General features: G+C 49.0%; 1 protein-coding gene across 1 annotated transcript in view; it reads left to right on the forward strand.

Moving 5' to 3' along the window:
* Positions 1-27,540, forward strand: part of DNAH2 (dynein axonemal heavy chain 2) — a 67,025-nt gene that overhangs the window by 18,040 nt on the left and 21,445 nt on the right. Inside the window, exons 13-49 of the mRNA XM_075272429.1 lie at positions 1,742-1,956; positions 2,030-2,176; positions 2,259-2,415; positions 5,748-5,987; positions 6,076-6,264; positions 6,355-6,502; positions 6,579-6,771; positions 6,858-7,058; positions 9,917-10,073; positions 10,769-10,943; positions 11,020-11,183; positions 11,265-11,426; positions 12,275-12,378; positions 14,125-14,281; positions 14,422-14,504; positions 14,584-14,764; positions 15,198-15,336; positions 15,420-15,637; positions 16,872-16,970; positions 17,102-17,227; positions 17,309-17,419; positions 17,820-18,008; positions 18,494-18,597; positions 18,979-19,168; positions 19,441-19,621; positions 19,759-19,886; positions 19,970-20,122; positions 20,196-20,321; positions 23,489-23,707; positions 24,114-24,231; positions 24,369-24,505; positions 24,597-24,734; positions 24,934-25,092; positions 25,179-25,331; positions 25,586-25,677; positions 25,990-26,188; positions 26,270-26,494. Of these exons, the coding sequence (XP_075128530.1) occupies positions 1,742-1,956; positions 2,030-2,176; positions 2,259-2,415; positions 5,748-5,987; positions 6,076-6,264; positions 6,355-6,502; positions 6,579-6,771; positions 6,858-7,058; positions 9,917-10,073; positions 10,769-10,943; positions 11,020-11,183; positions 11,265-11,426; positions 12,275-12,378; positions 14,125-14,281; positions 14,422-14,504; positions 14,584-14,764; positions 15,198-15,336; positions 15,420-15,637; positions 16,872-16,970; positions 17,102-17,227; positions 17,309-17,419; positions 17,820-18,008; positions 18,494-18,597; positions 18,979-19,168; positions 19,441-19,621; positions 19,759-19,886; positions 19,970-20,122; positions 20,196-20,321; positions 23,489-23,707; positions 24,114-24,231; positions 24,369-24,505; positions 24,597-24,734; positions 24,934-25,092; positions 25,179-25,331; positions 25,586-25,677; positions 25,990-26,188; positions 26,270-26,494 (5,877 nt within the window). The remainder of the gene's footprint in view (positions 1-1,741; positions 1,957-2,029; positions 2,177-2,258; positions 2,416-5,747; positions 5,988-6,075; positions 6,265-6,354; positions 6,503-6,578; positions 6,772-6,857; positions 7,059-9,916; positions 10,074-10,768; positions 10,944-11,019; positions 11,184-11,264; positions 11,427-12,274; positions 12,379-14,124; positions 14,282-14,421; positions 14,505-14,583; positions 14,765-15,197; positions 15,337-15,419; positions 15,638-16,871; positions 16,971-17,101; positions 17,228-17,308; positions 17,420-17,819; positions 18,009-18,493; positions 18,598-18,978; positions 19,169-19,440; positions 19,622-19,758; positions 19,887-19,969; positions 20,123-20,195; positions 20,322-23,488; positions 23,708-24,113; positions 24,232-24,368; positions 24,506-24,596; positions 24,735-24,933; positions 25,093-25,178; positions 25,332-25,585; positions 25,678-25,989; positions 26,189-26,269; positions 26,495-27,540) is intronic.

Below are 27,540 nucleotides of genomic sequence, written 5' to 3' on the forward strand. Positions count from 1 at the left end.
TATACACAATATATACCAATACACACCAATATACACAATATACAAACAAATGCAGTATACACAATATATACCAATATACACACCAATATACACAATATATACCAATACACACCAATATACACAATATACAAACAAATGCAGTATACACAATATATACCAATATACACAATATATACCAATATACACACCAATATACACAATATACACACCAATATATACAAATATACACAATATACACACCAATATACACAATATATAAATGAATATACACAATATATACCAATATACACACACTAATATACACAATATATGTAGAGATGAGCGAACACTATTTGGAAAAGCCGTTCCGAATAGCACGCTCCCATAGAAATGAATGGCACTCAGACTTTGCCGGTGGCCGGTCGCTTAACCCCCCGCGTGCCGGCTACGTCCGTTCATTTCTATGGGAGCGTGCTATTCGGAACGGCTGTTCCGAATAGTGTTTGCTCATCTATAAATATATGCACAATATACACACCAATATACACACTGATATACACCAATATTAACCAGTATACACCAATATTCACCAGTACCAGTTCACCAGACCAGAAGACGCTCACGGGCGGACACTGACTGCTGAGTTTCCATCTTCTGTCCAGGTTCTCGGGACAACCCACAAAGCTGAGACGGGGCGCAAGTGTGAATCCGCCCTCACACAGTTATTCTAATACATAAGATCTTAAACTTGAGCTCTGTTCACTCTAAATTTGGGGTTACATGTAGCGCATACTCAGTAGATCCCCCGCCTCATACTCTGAACATATCCATGGAGTTCTATGACAGGGTGCTTTCATTTGGCTGCTGTATAGTGACATATCTTATTTTACAGTGGGGCAATGCACCCCCCCCCTTTCCCCAGTATACTGCAGATGAGCAGCAATAATGGGGTTAATACCTGTGTATCCAGTCATCACGTGTATATTACATATGTCCTATTTGTCCGTGGCTGCATGTAGTATGTTCAGTGCCAGCTGACAAGCCCACATCGCAGCGCCGGGGGTCGTCCCCATCTTAATAACACCGCTGGGTTCCCCCGGCCGCTCGGTGGCGTGTAGGATTAGCATACGCCGCGTGTAAATGTGAATTGACAGTGACAGCGGCTTTCTCCTGAGCCCGCAGCCTGTGATGTCTTCTCTGTGTAGTCGGCTTGTACTACACGCTGCGCACGTTCCTGGCGGTCCTCCGCCTGCTCTTTTATTCTATTAGTTACTGACGGCCCTGCGGAGAGGAGACCGTGAAGGAAAATCTATGCAAATGAAAGATTTACGAAGAAAAAAAAAAAAGATGGGACAAAAAAGCAAACAAAGGAAGGGAGAGGGAGGGAAGAGGAGATTAGCATATGAGGAGCGGAGGGAGGAGGACAGGAGATTTGGGCAGCAGAAGGCGGCTCACGTCTGATGGGTAACTGGTTGTGGCATGCTACTCCATTGTAATAAATGTCTAACGCCAGACATTAGCCGCCATGTTGCAATTCCCAACACTGCCTTTGGTCAGGAGTGGCGCTAGAAAATTATTCAACCAATAAAGTCAACTCTACAGGTTCTGCAGGTCTGTCACCCAGCTTTCCTGACCGCACTGAATGACAAATCGGTTATAAGGGGTTTGCCATTCAGGGTACTATTAAAGCTGGGTGAGAAGAATCTAAACTATAAGTAGGGGCTTGCTGTAAACCCTAATCCCCATGTTTATGCTATTATAGAGCCTGACTAATGCCCACTTCATGCCACGTATCGGAGTGGGAGAGGAGAGCATTCAGGAATACCAGCAGCTGGCGCAGAAGCTGGACGAGCTGGTCAGGAAGGTCTTCGCTGAATGGTCGCAGTCCGCCGATAAACAGGCCACGAAGCGGCTGGATATACCGCTCATGGTGCGCAGTCAGGAGAAGAGCGGCATGTTGGATGTCAACTTTGATAAGTAAGTGAGCAGACGTCCTTAGGAGTCTGATCGGTGTGAGCGGCCACTAACTTGTCACATATGTCACATACAGGAACCTGCTGAAGATGTTTGTGGAGATTCATTACTGGGAGAGGCTGTCCTTCGAGGTCCCGCACTATGTGCTGGATATATATCAGAGGAGTGAGGACCTCAGGAACTTACGGGAGAACGTCCTGCTGGTGGTGCGGGCCTATAACAGGTAGGTCACTGGATGTCTCTGTCTAGTACAAGGGCTTGGCCCTTCTCACATCAGCTATATTGACTGTCTGCATCATTTGCAGGATTATAGCAGCGCTTTCCCCAGAGGAACGGGGACTGTTCAGAGAGAGAATCCGCTTCTTGGACAAGAAGATTCAGCCTGGTCTGACCAAGTTACATTGGTCGTCCAAAGGAGCGTCGAGCGCCTTCATCAATGACTGTCTGCTGCACGCCAGCAAGGTCAGTGTGCCTGACTGAGACTTCTAAAGAGACAGCAAGTGACTGCAGTCACCCAGGTAGCAAACAAAGGCTGGAAGATTGTAGCAGTATAAGAGAGCAGTCAGAGGAGAATGCACCTAGTAACCTAGTATAAGAGAGCAGTCAGATGAGAGTACACCTAGTATAAGAGAGCGGTTAGAGGAGAGTATACCTAGTATAAGAGAGCAGTCAGAGGAGAATACACCTAGTAACCTAGTATAAGAGAGCGGTCAGAGGAGAGTACACCTAGAATAAGAGAGCAGTCAGAGGAGAATATACCTAGTATAAGAGAGCAGTCAGAGGAGACTATACCTAGTATAAGAGAGCGGTCAGATGAGAGTAAACCTAGTATAAGAGAGCGGTCAGATGAGAGTACACCTAGTATAAGAGAGCGGTCAGATGAGAGTAAATCTAGTATAAGAGAGCGGTCAGATGAGAGTACACCTAGTATAAGAGAGCGGTCAGAAGAGAGTACACCTAGTATAAGAGAGCAGTCAGAGGAGACTATACCTAGTATAAGAGAGCGGTCAGATGAGAGTACACCTAACATAAGAGAGCGGTCAGAGGAGAATATACCTAGTATAAGAGAGCAGTCAGAGGAGACTATACCTAGTATAAGAGAGCGGTCAGATGAGAGTACACCTAGAATAAGAGAGCGGTCAGATGAGAATACATCTAGTATAAGAGAGTGGTCAGAGGAGACTACACCTAGTATAAGAGAGCAGTCAGAGGAGAGTACACCTAGTATAAGAGAGCAGTCAGAGGAGACTATACCTAGTATAAGAGAGCAGTCAGAGGAGACTATACCTAGTATAAGAGAGCGGTCAGATGAGAGTACACCTAGCATAAGAGAGCGGTCAGAGGAGAATATACCTAGTATAAGAGAGCGGTCAGATGAGAGTAAACCTAGTATAAGAGAGCGGTCAGATGAGAGTACACCTAGCATAAGAGAGCGGTCAGAGGAGAGTACACCTAGTATAAGAGAGCGGTCAGATGAGAGTAAACCTAGTATAAGAGAGCGGTCAGATGAGAGTAAACCTAGTATAAGAGAGCGGTCAGATGAGAGTACACCTAGAATAAGAGAGCAGTCAGTGGAGACTATACCTAGTAAAAGAGAGCGGTCAGATGAGAGTACACCTAGCATAAGAGAGCGGTCAGAGGAGAATATACCTAGTATAAGAGAGCAGTCAGAGGAGACTATACCTAGTATAAGAGAGCGGTCAGATGAGAGTACACCTAACATAAGAGAGCGGTCAGAGGAGAATATACCTAGTATAAGAGAGCAGTCAGAGGAGACTATACCTAGTATAAGAGAGCGGTCAGATGAGAGTACACCTAGAATAAGAGAGCGGTCAGATGAGAATACATCTAGTATAAGAGAGTGGTCAGAGGAGACTACACCTAGTATAAGAGAGCAGTCAGAGGAGAGTACACCTAGTATAAGAGAGCAGTCAGAGGAGACTATACCTAGTATAAGAGAGCAGTCAGAGGAGACTATACCTAGTATAAGAGAGCGGTCAGATGAGAGTACACCTAGCATAAGAGAGCGGTCAGAGGAGAATATACCTAGTATAAGAGAGCGGTCAGATGAGAGTAAACCTAGTATAAGAGAGCGGTCAGATGAGAGTACACCTAGCATAAGAGAGCGGTCAGAGGAGAGTACACCTAGTATAAGAGAGCGGTCAGATGAGAGTAAACCTAGTATAAGAGAGCGGTCAGATGAGAGTAAACCTAGTATAAGAGAGCGGTCAGATGAGAGTACACCTAGAATAAGAGAGCAGTCAGTGGAGACTATACCTAGTAAAAGAGAGCGGTCAGATGAGAGTACACCTAGCATAAGAGAGCGGTCAGAGGAGAATACACCTAGTATAAGAGAGCAGTCAGAGGAGAGTACACCTAGTATAAGAGAGCGGTCAGAGGAGAATACACCTAGTATAAGAGAGCAGTCAGAGGAGAATACACCTAGTATAAGAGAGCGGTCAGAGGAGAGTACACCTAGTATAAGAGAGCAGTCAGAGGAGAATACACCTAGTATAAGAGAGCGGTCAGAGGAGAGTACACCTAGTATAAGAGAGCGGTCAGAGGAGAGTACACCTAGTATAAGAGAGCGGTCAGAGGAGAATACACCTAGTATAAGAGAGCAGTCAGAGGAGAATACACCTAGTAACCTAGTATAAGAGAGCAGTCAGAGGAGACTATACCTAGTATAAGAGAGCAGTCAGAGGAGAATACACCTAGTATAAGAGAGCAGTCAGAGGAGAATACACCTAGTATAAGAGAGCAGTCAGAGGAGAGTACACCTAATATAAGAGAGTGGTCAGAGGAGAGTACACCTAGTATAAGAGAGTGGTCAGAGGAGAGTACACCTAGCATAAGAGAGCAGTCAGAGGAGAGTATACCTAGTATAAGAGATCGGTCAGAGGAGACTACACCTAGTATAAGAGAGCGGTCAGAGGAGAGTACACCTAGTATAAGAGAGCAGTCAGAGGAGAGTATACCTAGTATAAGAGAGCAGTCAGAGGAGAGTATACCTAGTATAAGAGATCGGTCAGAGGAGAGTACACCTAGTATAAGAGATCGGTCAGAGGAGAGTACACCTAGTATAAGAGAGCGGTCAGAGGAGAGTACACCTAGTATAAGAGAGCGGTCAGAGGAGAATACACCTAGTATAAGAGAGCAGTCAGAGGAGAATACACCTAGTAACCTAGTATAAGAGAGCAGTCAGAGGAGACTACACCTAGTATAAGAGAGCGGTCAGAGGAGAGTACACCTAGTATAAGAGAGCAGTCAGAGGAGAGTATACCTAGTATAAGAGAGCAGTCAGAGGAGAGTATACCTAGTATAAGAGAGCAGTTAGAGGAGAGTACACCTAGTATAAGAGAGCAGTCAGAGGAGAATACACCTAGCATAAGAGAGCAGTCAGAGGAGAATATACCTAGTATAAGAGATCGGTCAGAGGAGAGTACACCTAGTATAAGAGAGCGGTCAGAGGAGACTACACCTAGTATAAGAGATCAGTCAGAGGAGACTACACCTAGTATAAGTGAGCGGTCAGAGGAGAGTACACCTAGTATAAGAGAGCGGTCAGAGGAGAATATACCTAGTATAAGAGAGCAGTCAGAGGAGAGTACACCTAGTATAAGAGAGCAGTCAGAGGAGAGTACACCTAGTATAAGAGAGCAGTTAGAGGAGAGTACACCTAGTATAAGAGAGCAGTGGATGGTGAGGGCAGTAGTACTCCTAGTTCACTATACCTAGCTGTCATGGAAGTAGTCCTGTGCACTCTGTATAATGAGGTGATCTCCTCCATCCAGATACAACAGATTGTGGACAACTACAAGTCCTCCAACCTGAACATCTCCCGATGCGCGCAGATGATAAGCGAGACGCTGCTTCTTCACATTGATGGCAAACGAGTCTTCCGAGACCTGGAGTTCCAGGAGGTGCAGGAGGAACACCGGAGGATCATTCATGGCCGTCTTCAGAACCTCCATGATGACATCTGCAACCTCATGAGAGCCACCTATGAGGTCTTCAGAACAGATGGCCCCGAGGTACGGTCCGGTGTCCGTCTGGTCATGGCAGACAAGGGGTTATTAGAGGGGCACAGCTATGAGATGACGTTGTGGTCCTCGTCCACAGGTCCAGCAGCACTGGGTGAACTACACTGAGAAGACGGACCGTCTGATAGAAGAGGCCTTCAGGCTGAACATCAAGTGGTCCCTTCAGGAGCTGTCCAAGGCCATTAACGGGGACACCAAGACCACCCAGAGCCCCCTCTTCCGTGTCATGGTCATACTGCAGAATGACGTCCCTGGGTCCACAGCTGAGGTTGGAGACCACTCTTTTAGGTATAATTTCATTATGTTGGCCACTTCCATGAGAGGGCGCTCTTCAGCTCTGATCTTCTTCTTACCATAGGTGGAGTTCTCTCCCACCCTCTTGCAGCTGGCTAACCTTGTCAGTAGCGTCAGCTCCGAAATCTTCACCACCGTGTCCAAATTCAGGAGACTGCCGGACATTCTGACCAAGAAGAAATCCCAGCGTGACCCCATTCACGTCATTCTGGGTAAGAGCTGACACTCTAATGCTAGATAGTGTCCACCATGCTTTACACTGCCGCCCATCTTACCTTTCTCTTCCAGAGCGGGATGAGGAAATCAAGAAGATCCAGACACAGATCAGCACCGGGATGGCGGCCAATGCCTCTCTCCTCCAAGCTTACTTGAAGACCTGGGACTCCTTCCGAATGATTTGGGAGCCCCAGAAAGACACGCTGATACGTCGGTACCAGAGACTTAACCCTATGGTGTCTGCATTCGATGCCGACATTGCACGGTGAGAGTCACTACCTTCCACTTTTCTATAACATGCCTCCGTTTCCCAGAGAACTTCGTATTTTACTTCCTCTCGACTTGCGGCAGGTACACCGAGCTCGCCAACAACGTCCAGAAGCAGGAGACGGTGCAGAACATCCAGTTTGTCCTGCTGGACTGCAGTCAGCTGAAGTTTGCCTTGGTGCAGCATTGCAATGAGTGGCAGAACAAGTTCACCGGGCTGCTGCGGCGTATGGCGACCGAGAAGCTGATGGAGCTGCACGCCTACCTGAGCGATAATGCTGAGCGGTGAGAAATCTGCATCGTATCATCGGCTCCAGTCACCTCCAGAGCTGCATTCACAGTATTGACAGTTACCCCTGCAGCCTTGCTTACTTTATATAGGGCAACGCGGTATACAGTTATGGCTAAGGCTGCATGATATCCACAGTCTCCCATAATGCACTGTGCATACATATATACATTGGTCTGTATGCAGCTTTGGATGCAATTGGAGAAGCTATAATATTAGGTGAAGGCAGTACTTCTGCTACAATGGGCATACTCCCAACTTTTGAAGAACAGAAAGAGGGACAAAATGTGCTGCAAATTTAGCCCTGCCCACTTTTATGTTGACTCCACCCATTTTCATTAATTTTTCATGTGCCTCTACAACAATATAATCCTCCTACAGTCACCTGTAAATGATATGTCCCCCCCTCCATCTGCTCCCAGTTTCATGTCCCCCATCTCTGCCAACAGTTTCATGCCCCCCCTTCATCTGCCAACAGTTTCATGTCCCCCTCCATCTGCCCCAGTTTCATGCCCCCACTCCATCTCTGTCCCTATTTCATGTCCCTCCCATCTCTGCCAACAGTTTCATGTCCCCCCTTCATCTGCCCTAGTTTCATGTCCCCCTCCATCTGCCCCCAGTTTAATTTCCCCCTCCATCTCTGCCTCCAGTTTCATGTCCCCCTTAATCTGCCCCCAGTTTCATGTCCCCTTCCATCTGCCCAGTTTCATGCCCCCCTCCATCTCTGCCCCCTAGTTTCATGTCCCCCTCCATCTGCCCCCAGTTTCATTTCCCCCTCCATCTCTGCCTCCAGTTTCATGTCCCCCTTAATCTGCCCCCAGTTTCATGTCCCCCTTCATCTGCCCAGTTTCATGCCCCCCTCCATCTCTGCCCCCTAGTTTCATGTCCCCCTCCATCTGCCCTAGTTTCATGCCCCCCCTCCATCTCTGCCCCCAGTTTCATGTCCTTCGAACGTAGATGAGTTGAAACCGGGACATACCTCCCGCCAACCGGGACTGCGGAACAGGACCCTGAATCTGGGAATGTCCCGCAGAATCCAGGACAGTTGGGAGGTATGCAATAGGGGTGGCGTTATTAACCCCTTAGCGACCCTTGACGTAACTGTACGTCATGGGTCGCATGGGGATGTATGGAGCGAGCTCACACGCTGAGCTCGCTCCATACACGGCAGATGCCGGCTCTATCATACAGCCAGGACCTGCCAATAACAGCAGCGGTCGGTGCCCGAGCCGATCGCTGCTGTTAACCCTTTACACACTGCGGTCAAACGTGACCGCAGTGTGTAAACGGCGCCGGCAGCATGGGCGCCGCCATGTTTCGCCGATCGCCGCCCTCCTGAACGTCACAAGAGGGCGGTGATCGGTTGCTATGACAGCCTGTGACTATTGAAGGCTTCCAGGCTTGTCTCTGCACGAGATCTATTAGACGATGCCAGAGGCAGCCTCTAATAGAAGTGCTGCGATTTTCCTATTCACTGCAATACTGTAGTATTCTGTAGTATTGCAGTGAATAGTATGAGCGATCAGACCCCCTAGGTTTCAAGGTACCTAAGGGGTCTGATCATAAATGTAACAGAAGAAAAAAAAAAGTTTTTAAAAGTATTAAAAAAATAAAAAAAATATAAAAGTTCAAATCACCCCCCTTTCCCTAGATTAGCTATAAAAGTAATTAAAGAACATTAAACAAAATGCCTGAACTATTAGAATATTAAAACATTTATCCCGTACTGCGAACGGCGTAGCGGCAAAAAAAATAAAAACAGCCAAAAAGCGTTTTTTTTCAACAACTTTGCCTCCTATAAAAAATTGAATAAAAAGTGATCAAACCATCAGATCTTTCCCCAAATGGTATCAATAGAAACGTCATCTTGTCCCGCATAAAAAGACACCACAACCAGCTCCATACATGGAAATATGAAAAAGTTACAGGTGTTAGAACATGATGACACAAATTTTTTTTTTCTATTTTGCAAAGTTTATCATTTTTTTTAAAAGTATCAAAACATTTCAAATACTATATAAATTTGGTATCACCGCGTTCGTACTGACACGTAGAACACAGGTAACATGTCATTTGTACCAAACAGTGAATGCTGTAAAAATTAAACCCATAAGAAAATGGCGCAAATGCATTTTTTTCTCCAATTGCGCCTCATTCTGAATTTTTTTCCAGCTTCCCAGTACATTGCACAGCATATTGAATGGTGCCATTACAAAGTACAATTTGTCCCGCAAACAATAAGCCATCATGTGACTCTGTGAACTGAAAAATGAAAAAGTTATGGCTCTTGAAATGTGAGGAGGGAAAAACGAAAATGCAAAACCAAAAAATGGCCTGGTCCTTAAGGGGTTAAAGGGATTGTCCAAGATGTTGTTGTTTTTTTTTTTATGGCCTATCCTTAGGGTAGGCCATATATATCTGATCAGAAGGCCGGCCCCTGCAATGGATCAGCTGTAAGTTTACCTGGACATCCCCTTTAACACTGGCTTGATCAATTTCCCCACCAGTGCGAGTTTTTTCTGATTATTCTGGCAGCGGGTCCCGTGTGCCACAAATGAAATCTATGTCTGGCGTAGATCTCTGTAATAACACTGCCCAGTTTTCTTACGTGAGTTTTAGTAAATTTGTCGGCCTACTTTGGTCCCCATCCTGCTCTGCCCACTTTTATAAAAGTGACAATTGGGGCGCAGAATCATCAGTGTGGTGCAAAAAAAAGGCCCTTGTGCTAAAGACTTGCCACATCTACGCCAATTTACACCGGAAAACGGGCATAAATGGTTTGGTGACCCCTCCCCATTGTGTCCGGACCTCCGGCCTTCGATTTCCTCCGTAATCTCCTTCTTTTTCTCTATAGCGTGGAGAAGCCGCCCCAAACCCTGGAGGAACTATCCCAGAGCCTGACCCTCTATGACACCCTTCAGAGCGAGCTCTCCAAGACTGAGAGTCAGATCCTGCCAATCCACGACCAGTTTGAAATCCTTAAGAAATACGAGGTGGAGGTGGAGGAATCTGTAAGTAGATCCCCATCCCGTGTATGGCATTAGAGGGGATTTCCTGGATTTAGGATAGGTCATCAATATGACATGAGCAGGGGTCTCCAGGAATCAGCTTTTTGAAGCTTCTACGGCAGTGACGTCATGTTCATCAGTCACATGGTCTGTTTGCAGCTCAGTCCCATTTAAGAGAATGGGATTGAGCTGCAATCTCCAGCACGGGCCTTATACAGTGTATGGCACTGTGCTTGGTAATCAATGAAAAACATGTAGGTGCCGGGTGTCGGACCCCCGCCATCTGATCCTGGCGTCGGTTTCACTTCATTGGAAGGTTTGGGTGGAAATTGCATGACCATTGGGCCAGACGTTTCCGTTTTTTTGCCTCCAATTGAAACGAATAGGAGGCAGATTAATTATATTGAACTGCAATTTGTGAACTCAATATATGATGATCAATAACTGGGCTAATTCTTATACTCCAATCACATCCAGAGCTGCAGTCACAGTTGGAATCGTACGCTTACACTTTGCCTAGGTCCCCTTATAACCTGTGCGTTACACCCACAATGCACCACAGCTGACGTAGCAGGGGGGATAATGGGGTACGGCAGCCGGAAGAATTGTAAATGCAGCTCTGGATGGGACTAGAGTATGAGACAAGATACGTGTCTTTTGCGGCACTGTGTCTTAAGATAATCTCGTGGTTCTCCCAGGTCCTGCAGACGTTGGACACCCTGAACAAGGCCTGGCTGTCCTTCCAGCAGAGCCTCATAGACAGCGAGTCCATGCTGAAAAAGTACAAGGAGAAGTTCAAGACCAGTCTCATCCACACCGCCGAGGAGTTCAAGAAGAAGTCTCGATCCCTCCTGGAGGACTTTGCAGACAGAGGTGAGGAGCATAGACCTGCGGTCACACTGCAGCCATGGTGTACAAGGTGAACCACCATCATCTTCACTTCTTCCAGGTCCGTTCTCCAGTTCTGTGGGATGTGAGCCAGCACTGGAGCAGATCAGCATGTTCCGGGGTTTGCTGGACACCCTGAAGGAGGAGGAGAACACCATCCGCTCCGGGCTCAGCATGTTCAAGATAGAGCAACCAAGCTCCAAGGATATCCAGGCCCTGGAGAAGGTGGGCTGGGGGCTGAAAGGGTATAGGAGATGTATCATCTAGTCTTATCCCACCATATTGGTAACCGTCCTCTCCTTATAGGACCTGGACTCTCTGCAGCTGGTGTGGGAAGCCACCAAAGAATGGGAGCAGAACTGGGCGGAGTGGAAGAGCGGCCGCTTCCTGACCCTGCAGACCGAGCTCATGGAGAATACAGCACAAGGTCTATACAGGAGGCTGACCAGGCTGACCCGCGAGCTCAAGGTGAGATGACGGTGACGTGGATGACTCTGACCTGTCCCTGACTTACCTTGACCTGTCCCTGACTTACCCTGACCTGTGCCTGACTTACCCTGATCTGTCCCTGACTTACCCTGATCTGTTCCTGACTTACCCTGACCTGTCCCTGACCCGTCCCTGACTTACCCTGACCCGTCCCTGACTTACCCTGACCTGTCCCTGACTTACCCTGACCTGTCCCTGACTTACCCTGATCTGTCCCTGACTTACCCTGACCTGTCCCTGACTTACCCTGACCTGTCCCTGACTTACCCTGACATTACCCTGACCTGTCCCTGACTTACCCTGACCTGTCCCTGACTTACCCTGATCTGTCCCTGACTTACCCTGATCTGTCCCTGACTTACCCATACCCGTCCCTGACTTACCCTGACCCGTCCCTGACTTACCCTGACCCGTCCCTGACTTACCCTGACCCGTCCCCGACTACTCTGTGCCATGTCTGTGCCACCTCCTGACCTGACTACCCTTTGCCATGTCTGTGCCACCTCCTGACCTGACTACTCTGTGCCATGTCTGTGCCATCTCCTGACCTGACTACCCCATACCACTTCTGTGCCCCCTCCTGACCTGACGACCCCATAGCACTTCTGTGACTTACCCTGACCCGTCCCTGACTTACCCTGACCTGTCCCTGACTTACCCTGACCTGTCCCTGCAGGAAAGTGTCTGCTATCTCAGCTACTTCAGGCTCAGCTGTAATAGCAGGCACAGCCCATGGGGGGCGCCATTTGTAGGTTCTGGTTTTCTAATACAGCCCCTCTCAAGGTGTGGGTGGGCTCCAGAGAAATAATCTGTAAATGTGCTCGCAGGATAAGAACTGGGAGGTGCTGGAGACGGCAAGGATTCGTATCGACCAGTTCAAGAGGACCCTGCCCCTCATTGTGGATCTCAGGAACCCCGCGTTACGAGAGAGGTAGCCGCTGCAGAGACTCACTAACAGCAGTATTATTACTTGTGTTATTATTACTACTATACTAGTACATTATCTCTGACAACTACCCTGTGCCACCTCCTGACCTGACTACCCTTGGCCATGTTTGTGCCACCTCCTGACCTGACTACTCTGGGCCATGTCTATGCCACCTCCTGACCTGAATACTCTGGGCCATGTCTGTGCCATCTCCTGACCTGACTACCCTGGACCATGTTTGTGCCACCTCCTGACCTGACTACCCTGTGCCATGTCTATGCCACCTCCTGACCTGACTACCCTGGGCCATGTTTGTGCCACCTCCTGACCTGAATACTCTGGGCCATGTCTGTGCCACCTCTTGACCTGGCTACCCTTGGCCATGTCTGTGCCACCTCCTGACCTGACTACCCTGTGCCATGTCTGTGCCATCTCCTGACCTGACTACCCTGTGCCATGTCTATGCCACCTCCTGACCTGACTACTCTGGGCCATGTCTGTGCCATCTCCTGACCTGACTACCCTGTGCCATGTCTGTGCCATCTCCTGACCTGACTACCCTGTGCCATGTCTATGCCACCTCCTGACCTGACTACTCTGGGCCATGTCTGTGCCACCTCCTGACCTGAATACTCTGGGTCATGTCTGTGCCATCTCCTGACCTGACTACCCTGGGCCATGTCTGTGCCACCTCCTGACCTGGCTACTCTGTGCCATGTCTGTGCCATCTCCTGACCTGACTACCCAGGGCCATGTTTGTGCCACCTCCTGACCTGAATACTCTGGGCCATGTCTGTGCCACCTCGTGACCTGGCTACCCTTGGCCATGTCTGTGCCACCTCCTGACCTGACTACCCTGTGCCATGTTTGTGCCACCTCCTGACCTGACTACCTTTGGCCATGTCTGTGCCACCTCCTGACCTGACTACCCTGGGCCATGTCTGTGCCACCTCCTGACCTGACTACCCTTGGCCATGTTTGTGTCACCTCCTGACTTAACTACCCTGTGCCACTTCTGTGCCCCCTCCTGACCTGACTACCCTGTGCCACTTTTGTGCCCCCTCCTGACCTAACTACCCTGTGCCACTTTTGTGCCCCCTCCTGACCTAACTACCCTGTGCCACTTCTGTGCCCCCTCCTGACCTGACTACCCCGTACCACTTCTGTGCCCCCTCCTGACCTGACTACCCCGTACCACTTCTGTGCCCCCTTCTGACCTGACGACCCCGTACCACTTCTGTGCCCCCTCCTGACCTGACTACCCTGTGCCACTTTTGTGCCCCCTCCTGACCTAACTACCCTGTGCCACTTCTGTGCCCCCTCCTGACCTGACTACCCCGTACCACTTCTGTGCCCCCTCCTGACCTGACTATCCCGTACCACTTCTGTGCCCCCTCCTGACCTGACAACCCCATGCCACTTCTGTGCCCCCTTCTGACCTGACGACCCCGTACCACTTCTGTGCCCCCTCCTGACCTGACTACCCTGTACCACTTCTGTGCCCCCTTCTGACCTGACGACCCCGTACCACTTCTGTGCCCCCTCCTGACCTGACTACCCCGTACCACTTTTGTGCCCCCTCCTGACCTGACTACCCCGTACCACTTCTGTGCCCCCTCCTGACCTGACTACCCCGTACCACTTCTGTGCCCCCTCCTGACCTGACTACCCCGTACCACTTCTGTGCCCCCTCCTGACCTGACAACCCCATGCCACTTCTGTGACACCTCCTGATCCGGACACTTCTAGGCATTGGGCGCAGGTGAAGCAGGAGATCCAGAGGCCGTTTGACCAGGAAGCCGATGACTTCACATTGGAGAGGATCGTGGAGCTCGGGTTAGACCAGTACGTGGAGAAGATCAGTGAGATCTCCACCGCAGCCACCAAAGAGTTGTCCATAGAACAGGTAACATCACGTCATCTCTCCAGCTGTTGCACAACTACAATTCCCAGCATGCCCTGAAGCCTAATGACCGGTTGTTTTGCTTACGAGCCACCACTGCCATAGATGTTAGATAGATAAGAATGAGCGTTTCCATCTTTAAGGCTCTGGAGAACATCACAAGAACCTGGGAGGAGACCCTGCTGGACATTGTGCCCTACAAAGATAAGGGTCACCACCGGCTGCGGTGAGTCGCCAAGCAGATCTTCTCTTCATCCTCCTCCTGTGGACCCCACACCATAAACCATCGTATCTTCCTCCACCAGGGGCACAGACGAGGTATTCCAGGCCTTAGAAGACAACCAGGTCAGCTTGTCCACCATGAAGGCATCTCCCTTTGTGAAAGCCTTCGAGCAGGACGTGGACAGGTGGGAACGCTGCCTGTCACATATCCTAGAAGTTATCGAGACCATCCTCACCGTGCAGCGGCAGTGGCTCTATCTGGAGGTAAGGAAATGCTCTAGTCACAGAACATTCTACCTGGTGCATGAATAGAAGGCTAGAGTTACAGTAAAGACTGACACATCTACAGGCAGAACTTTACAGGAGAGTGAGCAGGAGCAGTGCTATAACATAGCGGATTTGTAAGCCAGTCAGGGTCTTTAGAAAGCAGAGTTAATGTTCTACAGCAGGAGATCATAACATTTTAGTAATGGCAGCCACATTGTCGATAAAGTTTAAAGGGATATCCCATCTGATACATTTATGGGGTACGCCGTAAAAGAGAGCGTTCAATGTTTTTAGGTCTCTCTCTCTGGATCAGGAGACCCCCATTCTTTCAATATGGAGCAATAGTTACCCATCTGCTGGTATAACCTGCCCTCTAGTGGTCAGATGCAGCATTACCATGTAATGTCTAAATCCATAAAACTCTGTTTAGAACATCTTCATGGGTGAAGACATCAGGAAGCAGCTTCCTCAAGAGTCAGCAGAGTTTGACGAAGTGAATATCAGCTGGAGGACCATCATGGACCGACTGAACCAGGACAACAACGCCCTGCGGGGCACCCATCACCCAGGTGCGTAGTCTGGCCTGCTCTCTGAGTCTTCTAGGGAACAACGGTCACTGGTCACAAGTTTCCTCTCTTCTTTCTCTGTCCAGGTCTCCTGGAGAAGCTGGGGGAGATGAACCAAGTCCTGGAGGGAATCCAGAAGTCACTGGACATGTACCTGGAGACCAAACGCCACATCTTCCCCCGCTTCTACTTCTTGTCTAATGATGACCTGCTGGAGATCCTTGGCCAGTCCCGTAATCCTGAAGCCGTCCAGCCACATCTCAAGAAATGCTTTGATAACATTAAGTCCCTCAAGATCCAGAAGGTAAAGCTATGTCTTCACCCAACACTCACGGGGTGACTTAAAAGGGTTTTCTAGGCTTTATTAGTTGATGACATATCTTTAAAGGGATCCTATCATTGGATACCCTTTTTTTCTCGATAACACGTAGGAATAGCCTTAAGAAAGGCTATTCTTCTCCTACCTTTAGATGTCTTCTCCGCGCTGCCGTTCGGTAGAAATCCGGGTTTTCTTCGGTATGCAAATGAGATCTCTTGCTGCACTGGGGGCGGGCCCCAGCTCTCAAACAGCACTGGGGGCGTCCCCAATGCTGCAAGAGAAATTTCCAGCGCCACCTCCATCTTCTTCTGGAATGGCCTCTTCCTGTGTCTTCTTCCGTCCTGGGTTTCAATCTTCTAGGCCTAGGGCAGAGCCAACAGGGCGACAAGAAAATGGATGCTTGCACTGTAAGCTGGTGTAAGTGGCCATTTTCTTGTGGCCCAGGCATGCGCATTCGTCTCTGCCCGAGGCCTAGAAGATTGAAACCCAGGATGGAAGAAGACACAGGAAGAGGCCATTCCAGAAGAAGATGGAGGCGCCGCTGGAGAGCTCTCTCGCAGCATTGGGGACGCCCCCAGTGCTGTTTGAGCGCTGGGACCCACCCCCAGTGCTGCGAGAGAACTCATTTGCATACCGAAGAAAACTGGGATTTCTACTGAACAGCGGTGTGGAGAAGACATCTAAAGGTAGGAGAAGAATAGCCTCTCTTAAGGCTACTCCTACGTGTTATCGAGGGAAAAAAAGGGTATCCAATGATAGGATCCCTTTATGTCATCAATTGAGGGTCATCAGGGGTCAAAACCTGGGAGAACCACTACGCAGTTGTATGAAGAAGTGCCACTTCAGCTTCACAGACCATGTGACATCATCTTCATTGGTCACATGGCCTATTTACATCTCAGTCCCCACAATGTACGGTGCTGTGCTTGGCTGTCAGTGAAGAGACTCTAGTAGTCACCTAAATGTGGTCTCTTCATAGAACTGATCAGTGGGGCTCTCGCTGTCAGACCCCTGCTGGTCTTTGGCCTATTGTAAGGATAGGTCATCGATTTATAAACCTGGACAACCCCTTTAATACATGCGACCCCCCATGCCCCATTCCTGACCTCTCAGGCTCACTTCTGGATGACTCCCACAATTGGGTATCCCTATAGGTGCCCTGAGATGCCCCTGGCCCGATTTACATGTTAACCCTGCGATATCTTTTACTTTCCCGTAGGTTGGAGTGAGCAGTAAGTCGGAGGCAGGAGGGATGTTCTCTGCGGAGGGCGAGTACGTGGAGTTCACCCATCCTGTGCTCTTAGAGGGTCCCGTAGAGGTAAGAACATTTCGCAGACTGATCTACAGAGAATACTTGCCCTGTATGGGGCTGCTAGGAGTAGTAGTCCTGCAGCAGATTGTAATAGATAAGGATGTAAGATGGCGCCTTGTCGCTGCTCTCTCCTCCAGGCCTGGCTCTGTGATATTGAGAGGACCATGCGCTGGACGTTGAAGGATCTTCTCAGGAACTGCCGACTGGCGCTGAAGAAAATGTCCAGCAAACGGGACAAGTGGGTGAAGGAGTGGGCCGGACAGGTGCGTGCACAGGACACCGGCCCCTCAGGTGAGTGCTCACTCACTGCTGCTCACTCATCTCATCATCATTGCGTTTCGTAGGTCTTAATCACCTCCAGTCAGATCCAGTGGACCACAGATGTGACCAAGTCTCTGGTGACGGCCAAGGAGCGCGCAGACAAGAAGTACCTGAAGGTCATGAAGAAGAAGCAGGTCAGGGCCCTCACTCCAGACAGTCTTCTGCCGTGTACATGATTTATATTCTTAAAGGGGTTGTCCAAGACCTCATGTGTATAGGACACTTTGGAGGGGTCCAAACTTCACACCCCACACCAGTTAGCTGATGTGGCTGCTGGAAGCTGTATAAGGTCACCAGATCAGCGGGTCAGTATGAAGTGCGGCTCTCCGAAACGCTACCCATCAGACCTATCCTTAATCCAATGTACATTCAGTCTTCAATAAACCCTATAAAGGCATTGCATTCAAAATCCAACTGCAAAAAAACTCCATGTGAATATACCCTTAAACAAGATCTGTAAATTCATTGACATCCTGCAGGACTTTATGATACTCTAATATTACCGCAGCAGTGTGATCCTTTACATGTACACAGGTCTCTATGCTGAACAAATACTCCGCTGCCATCCGGGGAAACCTGACCAAGATTCTGAGGCTTAAGCTGGTGGCCCTGATAACGGTGGAGGTCCACGCCAGAGACGTCATTGATAGGATGCTAAAGAGCGGATGTATGGACGTCTCCTCATTCGAGTGGTTGAGCCAGCTGCGATTCTACTGGGAAAAGGTAAAGGTCTCTCTCCAGATACATAATGGTGTATTAAAGGGGATGTTGTGTCAGCCTACTGGTAGAAAAGAAGGGAGCTTAGGAGTCTGCCCCTCCTCCTATAGGGTGATACAGAAGGGAGCTATGAGTCTGCCCCTCCTCCTATAGGGTGATACAGACAGAAGGGAGCTATGAGTCTGCCCCTCCTCCTATAGGGTGATACAGAAGGGAGCTATGAGTCTGCCCCTCCTCCTATAGGGTGATACAGAAGGGAGCTATGAGTCTGCTCCTCCTCCTATAGGGTGATACAGAAGGGAGCTATGAGTCTGCCCCTCCTCCTATAGGGTGATACAGAAGGGAGCTATGAGTCTGCCCCTCCTCCTATAGGGCGATACAGAAGGGAGCTATGAGTCTGCCCCTCCTCCTATAGGGTGATACAGAAGGGAGCTATGAGTCTGCCCCTCCTCCTATAGGGTGACAGTGTAATTAGTGCTCTCTCTCGGCAGGACGCTGATGACTGTCTCATTAGACAGACTAACACTCATTTCCAGTACGGATATGAATACCTGGGGAATTCTGGCCGCTTGGTGATCACTCCTCTGACTGACAGGTAAATAATATATACAGTATATTCTGATGGATATAGTCTCTGCGGCAACAATATATGTCAGATCTATATGTTCATCCTCTATAAGTAGTGATGGATGTAGTATCTGGTTGCAATACATGACAGTTATATGTGTGTGTGTTATATATATATATATATATATATATATATATATATATATATATATATATATATATATATGTATATATCTACAGTATATATAATATGTATTAGCTTCTCCTCTATATGTATTGATGTACATAGTATCTGCGGTAACACGACATAAGATTACATGATCGGGCCGAGTCCTTCAGTCCTGTCATCCAGTTCTCTGCATCATCTTCCTCCCCTTCATTAGCGCCCCCCTGTGTCTGCCCCCTACAGGTGTTACATGACTCTCACCACCGCCCTGCACCTTCACCGCGGAGGGTCTCCCAAGGGCCCGGCCGGTACTGGGAAGACGGAGACAGTGAAGGACTTGGGGAAGGGTCTGGGGATGTACGTGATTGTGGTGAACTGCTCCGAGGGCCTGGACTATAAATCCATGGGCCGGATGTATTCGGGCCTGGCTCAGGTCAGTGACCTTCTCTCTTCTTGTTTGTCATGTCTACTCCAATCACATCCAGAGCTGCATTCACAATTCTGCTGCTTTCTATGCACTGGGAAATGAACCCATAACCACAATATAATAGGACCTCCGCTATAAATACTGTGCTGATGATGTGTCTGAAGAATTTTGAATGCAGCTCTGGATGTGACTAGAGTATGAGATAAGATTGGATGCAAGTGTTTCTGTAGGGTGCAGTCAGCTCGGCAGGTACTATGTTGTCCTCTTGTCTGTTCCAGACCGGCGCCTGGGGCTGCTTTGATGAATTTAACCGCATTAACATCGAGGTCCTGTCGGTGGTCGCCCAGCAGATCCTCTCCATCTTGTCTGCCCTATCTGCCAACCTGACCCGATTTGTATTTGAGGGGCGGGAGATCAACTTGGTTTGGTCTTGTGGTATCTTCATCACCATGAACCCAGGTAGGAATAAAATGCTACAACTGCAGTAGAGACTGACACAGAACCATTCATAACCATGTAGGTTTTCATGTTCTCAAGGGTGAGGGGAGAGCTGTGATGGCAGCCATGACACTGTAATGCTTCTGTCTGTCCACCAGGCTACGCCGGCCGCACGGAGCTCCCGGATAACCTCAAGTCCATGTTCAGACCCATCTCCATGGTGGTCCCAGACTCCACGCTGATCGCAGAGATCATCCTGTTTGGAGAGGGCTTCAATAACTGTAAGGTAATGCCCCGGCAGATGGCACAAGGAGGCGCCGCTCCGCACATTCACAGGGCAGGGGTCACATTTTGGATTTTGTCTGGCAGCTCCTGGCTAAGAAGGTCTACACCCTGTACTCCCTGGCCGTGCAGCAGCTCTCCAAGCAGGACCACTATGACTTTGGGCTGAGAGCCCTGACGTCTCTGCTGCGGTACGCCGGAAGGAAGCGCAGAGTCCGGCCGGACCTGTCCGATGAGGAGGTGGGTGCTGGGGGCAGCAGCTTGGATGGGCACATGGATCTGTAGCCTCACATTCACACCGGCCTTTCTTCAGATCCTGCTGACGTCCATGAAGGATATGAATATCGCCAAGCTGACCTCCGTCGACCTTCCTCTGTTTAATGGGATCATGCAGGATCTGTTCCCTGGGGTCGACGCTCCACCTGTGGATTATGGGAAGGTAAGAAACGTCCGGGAGTCCAGAAATCCTGATCATGTGCCAGATTAACCGGAGTCTATGGGGCAGCGATTGTCCACAGGGTCATATGGGGCAGGGATTGTCCACAGGGTCATATGGGACAGGGATTGTCCACAGGGTCATACGGGGCAGGGATTGTCCACAGGGTCATACGGGGCAGGGATTGTCCACAGGGTCGTACGGGGCAGGGATTGTCCACAGGGTCATATGGGACAGGGATTGTCCACAGGGTCATACGGGGCAGGGATTGTCCACAGGGTCATACGGGGCAGGGATTGTCCACAGGGTCGTACGGGGCAGGGATTGTCCACAGGGTGATATGGGGCAGGGATTGTCCACAGGGTCATATTGGGCAGTGATTGTCCACAGGGTCATATGGGGCAGGGATTGTCCACAGGGTCGTACGGGGCAGGGATTGTCCACAGGGTCGTACGGGGCAGGGATTGTCCACAGGGTCATATGGGACAGGGATTGTCCACAGGGTCATATTGGGCAGTGATTGTGCACAGGGTCATACGGGGCAGGGATTGTCCACAGGGTCATATTGGGCAGCGATTTGTCCACGGTCATATGGGGCAGGGATTGTCCACAGGGTCATATGGGGCAGGGATTGTCCACAGGGTCATATCGGGCAGGGATTGTCCACAGGGTCATATGGGGCAGCGATTGTCCACAGGGTCATATGGGGCAGGGATTGTCCACAGGGTCGTACGGGGCAGGGATTGTCCACAGGGTGATATGGGGCAGGGATTGTCCACAGGGTCATATTGGGCAGTGATTGTCCACAGGGTCATATGGGGCAGGGATTGTCCACAGGGTCATATTGGGCAGTGATTGTCCACAGGGTCATATGGGGCAGGGATTGTCCACAGGGTCGTACGGGGCAGGGATTGTCCACAGGGTCGTACGGGGCAGGGATTGTCCACAGGGTCATATGGGACAGGGATTGTCCACAGGGTCATATTGGGCAGTGATTGTGCACAGGGTCATACGGGGCAGGGATTGTCCACAGGGTCATATTGGGCAGCGATTTGTCCACGGTCATATGGGGCAGGGATTGTCCACAGGGTGATATGGGGCAGGGATTGTCCACAGGGTCATATGGGGCAGGGATTGTCCACAGGGTCATACGGGGCAGGGATTGTCCACAGGGGTCCAGTAAAATCCCTATAATAATAGCGTATGAGTACCTGGAGTATAATGGCAAAGATCCTGCTGGCAAAGGAAGAGTTAATAGTGCAAGCACTCCAATCACATCCAGAGCTGCATATATCAGTAATGTACTCCATCCCATAATGCAGCTTACATGTTACTAAAATAAAGCATGTTTCATTAATGAAAATTACTGTTTATTGTTTTTTTTATTTATTTTTTTTACATTCCTGGAAATTTTCAAAATTAGAAATAATTTTTAATATTTTCCATTGTTGGCCACTAGAGGGTGTGCGGTCTGGGTACTGTAAGTGCGGCGCAGAGGGTACACAGTCTGTATACTGTGTCAGTGCGGCATGGAGGGTGTGCGGTCTGTGTACTGTGACAGTGTGGCACAGAGGGTACACGGTCCATATAGTGTGTCAGTGCAGTGCACATGTGGCCCGCTGAGGACATTTTGCCAGCCCACCAGCAGGGGGGGCACCGTCAACCAGATCGCTCACTAACGGGGAATCCGGTACAGGATTCCCCGTTAGTGAGTGATTGCTGCTTTCACTTGTATGTGCAAATGCAGATGTAGGCCGCGGTCCACTGACTGCAGAGTGTGACCTCTGCTTCTATGCAGGCTCAATGACATAAGTCATCAGCTCCTGCAGTCAAAAGATGGAGGACACCCGGCGGCTCTTGATGGGTAAGTATATGGACACTGAAGAGCATATAATACTGAGTGGGGGGGGGGCATACTGAGGAGCATATAATACTGTGGGGGGGGGCATACGGAGGAGCATATAATACAGTGGGGGGATGTACTACGGAGCATATGTTACAGTGTGGGGGATGTACTGAGAATCATATAATATTGTGTGGGGTGGCACGTCCTGAGGAGCGTATAATACTGTGTGGGAAGATACTGTGGGGCGTATAATACTGTGTGGGAAGATACTGTGGAGCATATAATACTTTGTGGAAAGATACTGTGGAGCGTATAATACTGTGTGGGAAGATACTGTGGAACTTATAATACTGTGTGGGAAGATACTGTGGGGTGTATAATACTGTTTGGAAAAATACTGTGGGGCATATAATACTGTGTGGGAAGATACTGTGGGGTGTATAATACTGTGTGGGAAGATACTGTGGAGCGTATAATACTGTGTGGGAAGATACTGTGGAGCATATAATACTGTATGGGCATACTGTGGAGCATATAATACTGTGTGGGAAGATACTGTGGAGCATATAATACTGTATGGGCATACTGTGGAGCATATAATACTGTGTGGGAAGATACTGTGGAGCATATAATACTGTATGGGCATACTGTGGAGCATATAATACTGTGTGGGAAGATACTGTGGGGCGTATAATACTGTGTGGGAAGATACTGTGGAGCGTATAATTGTAATTTTTTTTATTAAACTATATTTCGACTCTCCAGTGGTCTCTGGACAGTGAACTGGCCCCCTGTTTAAAAAGTTTGAGGACCCCTGACGTAGCTGAAACTCCCTCTAGTGGCCAACAGTAAGAAACATTAAAAGACATGAAAAACATAATATAATATTAATAATTAATAATTATACTATTATAATTATTATAATATTTCCTCAAATAAAAAAAAAAAAAAAAAAGCCCCAAAAAATCATAAAATCTAACAGTAATTTGTATGAAAAAAATGTTTTTTTGCAGGATGTTGCCCTTAATCTCTCACAATGTACCAGGTTGGGCTGCAGGGAGCAGCAGAGAACGGGAAGTGTCCCAGCTTGGGAGCAAACAGGAATCCAGCACAGATTTTGAGTGCAGCTCTGGATGTGGCCGGAGTAATGATGTTTACAAGACAGTAAAGTGTAGTGAATGAGTCAGGGCATGCTGGGTACATTCATGTGGTACAGCTGGCAGGTGCCGCCTGTGAATACCCCGCTGATAAGTGAAGCTTCGGATTCTTTGATCCCGCACATCTCTGTCGATATTTCCATGTCGTGTCCATTGTATCCCTTCAGCTGCGGGAACAGATCGAACAAGAGCTTCGTCTCTCCGGCCTGCAAGTTACGCCTTTCACGGTCACCAAAGTCATCCAGCTGTACGAAACCAAAAGCTCGCGTCACTCCTGTATGATCGTGGGGAGGACATGCAGCGGGAAGACCACCACGTGGCGCTGCCTACAGGCCGCCTTATCTGCACTGCAACGCAGCGGGGACACCAACTACAACCTTGTGCGGGTGAGAGGGTGTTATATTGTCAATGCATCATGGCAGGGGCTGTAGGAGGAGCGGGGTACCCACAGGCATGACACATATGATACATACCCCACAGCCATGATACATATCATACATACCCCACAGCCATGATACATATCATACATACCCCACAGTCATGATACATATCATACATACCCCACAGCCATGATACATATCATACATACCCCACAGTCATGATACATATCATACATACCCCACAGCCATGATACATATCATACATACCCCACAGGCATGACACATATCATACATACCTCTCAGGCATGACACATAAGATACATACACCACGGGTACCCGATCATCCAATCTAATGGCTACTTCCACTCATCACATAAACTCTCTTTTGGTGATTTTCTGGTTTCTTGCACAGGATTTCCCCCTGAATCCTAAGGCCGTGTCTCTGGGTGAGCTGTACGGAGAATACGACCTGGCGACAAATGAGTGGACGGACGGCGTTCTTTCTAGTCTCATGAGGACGGCGTGTGCAGGTGCCCATGTCATACATACATACATACATACATATGTACAGCATTGCTATTTATTTATACGTGGGGTTGGGTAGGTCACAGGTTCTGTACAATACAGAGAGTATATATTGTGAGCTCTTGATATTTCTCGTATATAGATGAGAAGCCGGATGAGAAGTGGATCGTGTTTGATGGTCCGGTGGACACTTTGTGGATCGAGAGCATGAATTCTGTAATGGATGACAACAAAGTCCTGACTCTCATTAATGGGGAGCGGATCGCCATGCCCGAGCAGGTGGGGTCATCCCTCCACCTCTGACCCCGGAGCTCACAGTCCAGGCTGCGGCCTGAGGAGCCGACGTCTCTGACTCTCTCCCTTCTTGCAGGTGTCTTTGTTGTTTGAAGTTGCCGATCTCGCGGTTGCCTCTCCGGCGACTGTATCCCGTTGTGGTATGGTATATACCGACTATACCAGTCTAGGGTGGAAGCCGTACGTCCAGTCCTGGCTGCAGAAGAGAGGAAAGGTAGGTAACACATTCATGGTGCGTTACATGGGAGGAGGTGTTCTTTACAATATGGCGTACTCTCTACAATATGGCGTACTCTCTACAACAAGGTATACAACACTACCACAACGCCTACTCTCTGGCATGGCCCCGCTCTACTCTCGCAGCCCCTTTACAGAGGGAGGTCTTTCTAACCCTTAATGTTTCCCCCGCACAGGCAGAGGCGGAGACCCTCCAGCGTATGTTTGATAAGCACATCGGGCGTATTCTAGACTACAAGAAGATCAACTGCAAAGACCTTGTCCCACAAGAGGAGACCAGTGGGGTCATCTCGCTCTGTAAGCTCTACGACTCTCTTGCAACACCTGACAATGGGGTGAGTGCGGCCGGCAGACGTTTCCTCTGCGCTGTCCTCACTTCTGAAGATTCTTTTGCGTTCACTCCTGCTGTGCTCCTCTGCAGGTGAACCCCGCTGACCCCGACAACTACAATCGCATGGTGGAGCTCTGGTTCTTATTCTGTATGATCTGGTCAGTGTGCGCCTCCGTGGACGAGGACGGAAGGAGGAAAATCGACAACTACCTGAGGGAGGTGGAAGGAAGCTTCCCTAATAAGGTGACTAGGAACGCTGCATCTACAGAGGGGGGTGCCAAACTACTCAGAGGGTGTGTAAGAGCTAACTAGAGGGGGTAGCCGAACCATAAAAAGCGGGGCAGAGGGGGTGCTGTGGGTTCTGCTCATATAATAATCTCCATAGCAAATGACTTTTGATCTTATGAGCAGAGATGGCGCCACTGCTGTGCACAGGCTGTATTTGGTATTGCAGTTCATCCCCGTTTACTTGGTATTCTGCCCTTGTCTTATCCCAGGACACTGTCTATGAATATTTTGTGGATCCTAAAAGCAAGAACTGGCTGAACTTTGAGGACCGGCTGCCCAAAGGTTGGAGAATCCCGGCCAAGTAAGTTGGAAGACCCTATATTCAATCTTCTCCTCCTCCTGGTCACGGCCAAGTCGCCTACTTTCCCTGCTCTTTATAATAGTCATCCTCATCCTCTGCTTACTGTTCACAGCATTATCAGATCGGTGGGGCCGACACCTGTAACTGCCACCAATCTGATTATTAAGCACAGCGCCCCACGTTGTATAGTGGCGGTGCTAGGTATTGCATCCAAGTCTCATTTCCTCAAATGTGACCTATGAGCGTAACATCATCTAGTGAGGAATTGATGACGCTTTCTATAGATAATCCGTGCACCCCCTCTCTTCACAGCGCCCCCTTCTACAAGATCATGGTGCCCACAGTGGACACCATCCGTTACCAGTTTATATTAAATGCCCTGGTCTCAAACCATAGCCCAGTCCTACTGGTTGGACCCGTGGGTACGGGGAAGACCTCCATTGCTGAAAGCGTCCTGCAGTCCTTAGATGCTAATAGGTGGGCGCTATTGACGGTGAACATGTCTGCACAGGTTAGTGACTATCCTAAAACTGTTCTATGAACTTATCGGGCTAGTAACGTCTCATCACTGGTGTCACTCGTTCCTCCCCAGACCACGTCCAACAATGTACAAAACATCATCGAAAGTCGGGTGGAGAAGCGAACAAAGGGCGTCTATGTCCCTGCTGGGGGCAAATATCTCCTGACCTTCATGGATGACCTCAACATGCCAGCTAAGGACACCTTTGGGTCACAGCCCCCTCTGGAGCTTCTCCGGCTCTGGATCGATTACGGTTTTTGGTATGACCGTCAGAACCAGAGCATCAAATATGTGAAGGTCAGATGCCGGACGCTTCCTAGCCTTTCTGACTACCTGGAGAACCTCAGCTCTTTACTGTTCTTCTTCTCCATCTTGGAACTCAGCACTTTCTGCTGTTCTTCTCCATCTTGGAGCTCAGCACTTTCTGCTCCTCTTCTCCATCTTGGAGCTCAGCACGTTCTACTCTTCTTCTCCATCTTGGAGCTCAGCACTTTCCTGCCCTTCTTTTCCATCTTGGAGCTCAGCACGTTTTACTCTTCTTCTCCATCTTGGAGCTCAGCACTTTCTGCTCTTCTTCTCCATTTTGGAGCTCAGCACGTTCTACTCTTCTTCTCCATCTTGGAGCTCAGCACTTTCTGCTCCTCTTCTCCATCTTGGAGCTCAGCACTTTCTGCTCTTCTTCTCCATCTTGGAGCTCAGCACGTTCTACTCTTCTTCTCCATCTTGGAGCTCAGCACTTTCCTGCCCTTCTTTTCCATCTTGGAGCTCAGCACGTTTTACTCTTCTTCTCCATCTTGGAGCTCAGCACTTTCTGCTCTTCTTCTCCATTTTTGAGATTAGCACGTTCTACTCTTCTTCTCCATCTTGGAGCTCAGCACGTTCTACTCTTCTTCTCCATCTTGGAGCTCAGCACGTTTTACTCTTCTTCTCCATCTTGGAGCTCAGCACTTTCTGCTCTTCTTCTCCATTTTGGAGATCAGCACGTTCTACTCTTCTTCTCCATCTTGGAGCTCAGCACGTTCTACTCTTCTTCTCCATCTTGGAGCTCAGCACGTTCTACTCTTCTTCTCCATCTTGGAGCTCAGCACGTTCTACTCTTCTTCCCCATCTTGAACCTCAGCACGTTCTACTCTTCTTCTCCATCTTGGAGCTCAGCAAGTTCTACTCTTCTTCTCCATCTTGGAGCTCAGCACGTTCTACTCTTCTTCTCCATCTTGGAGCTCAGCACGTTCTACTCTTCTTCTCCATCTTGGAGCTCTTCTGACATTTCTTGTCTCCTATAAACCTTGTGGTGCGCCCCCTAAACGTCTGTCACTAATATTCCGTTTACCACTTCCATTCTT

The sequence above is a fragment of the Leptodactylus fuscus genome, chromosome 5 (genome assembly GCF_031893055.1).
Source record: "Leptodactylus fuscus isolate aLepFus1 chromosome 5, aLepFus1.hap2, whole genome shotgun sequence".
Lineage (NCBI taxonomy): Eukaryota > Metazoa > Chordata > Amphibia > Anura > Leptodactylidae > Leptodactylus > Leptodactylus fuscus.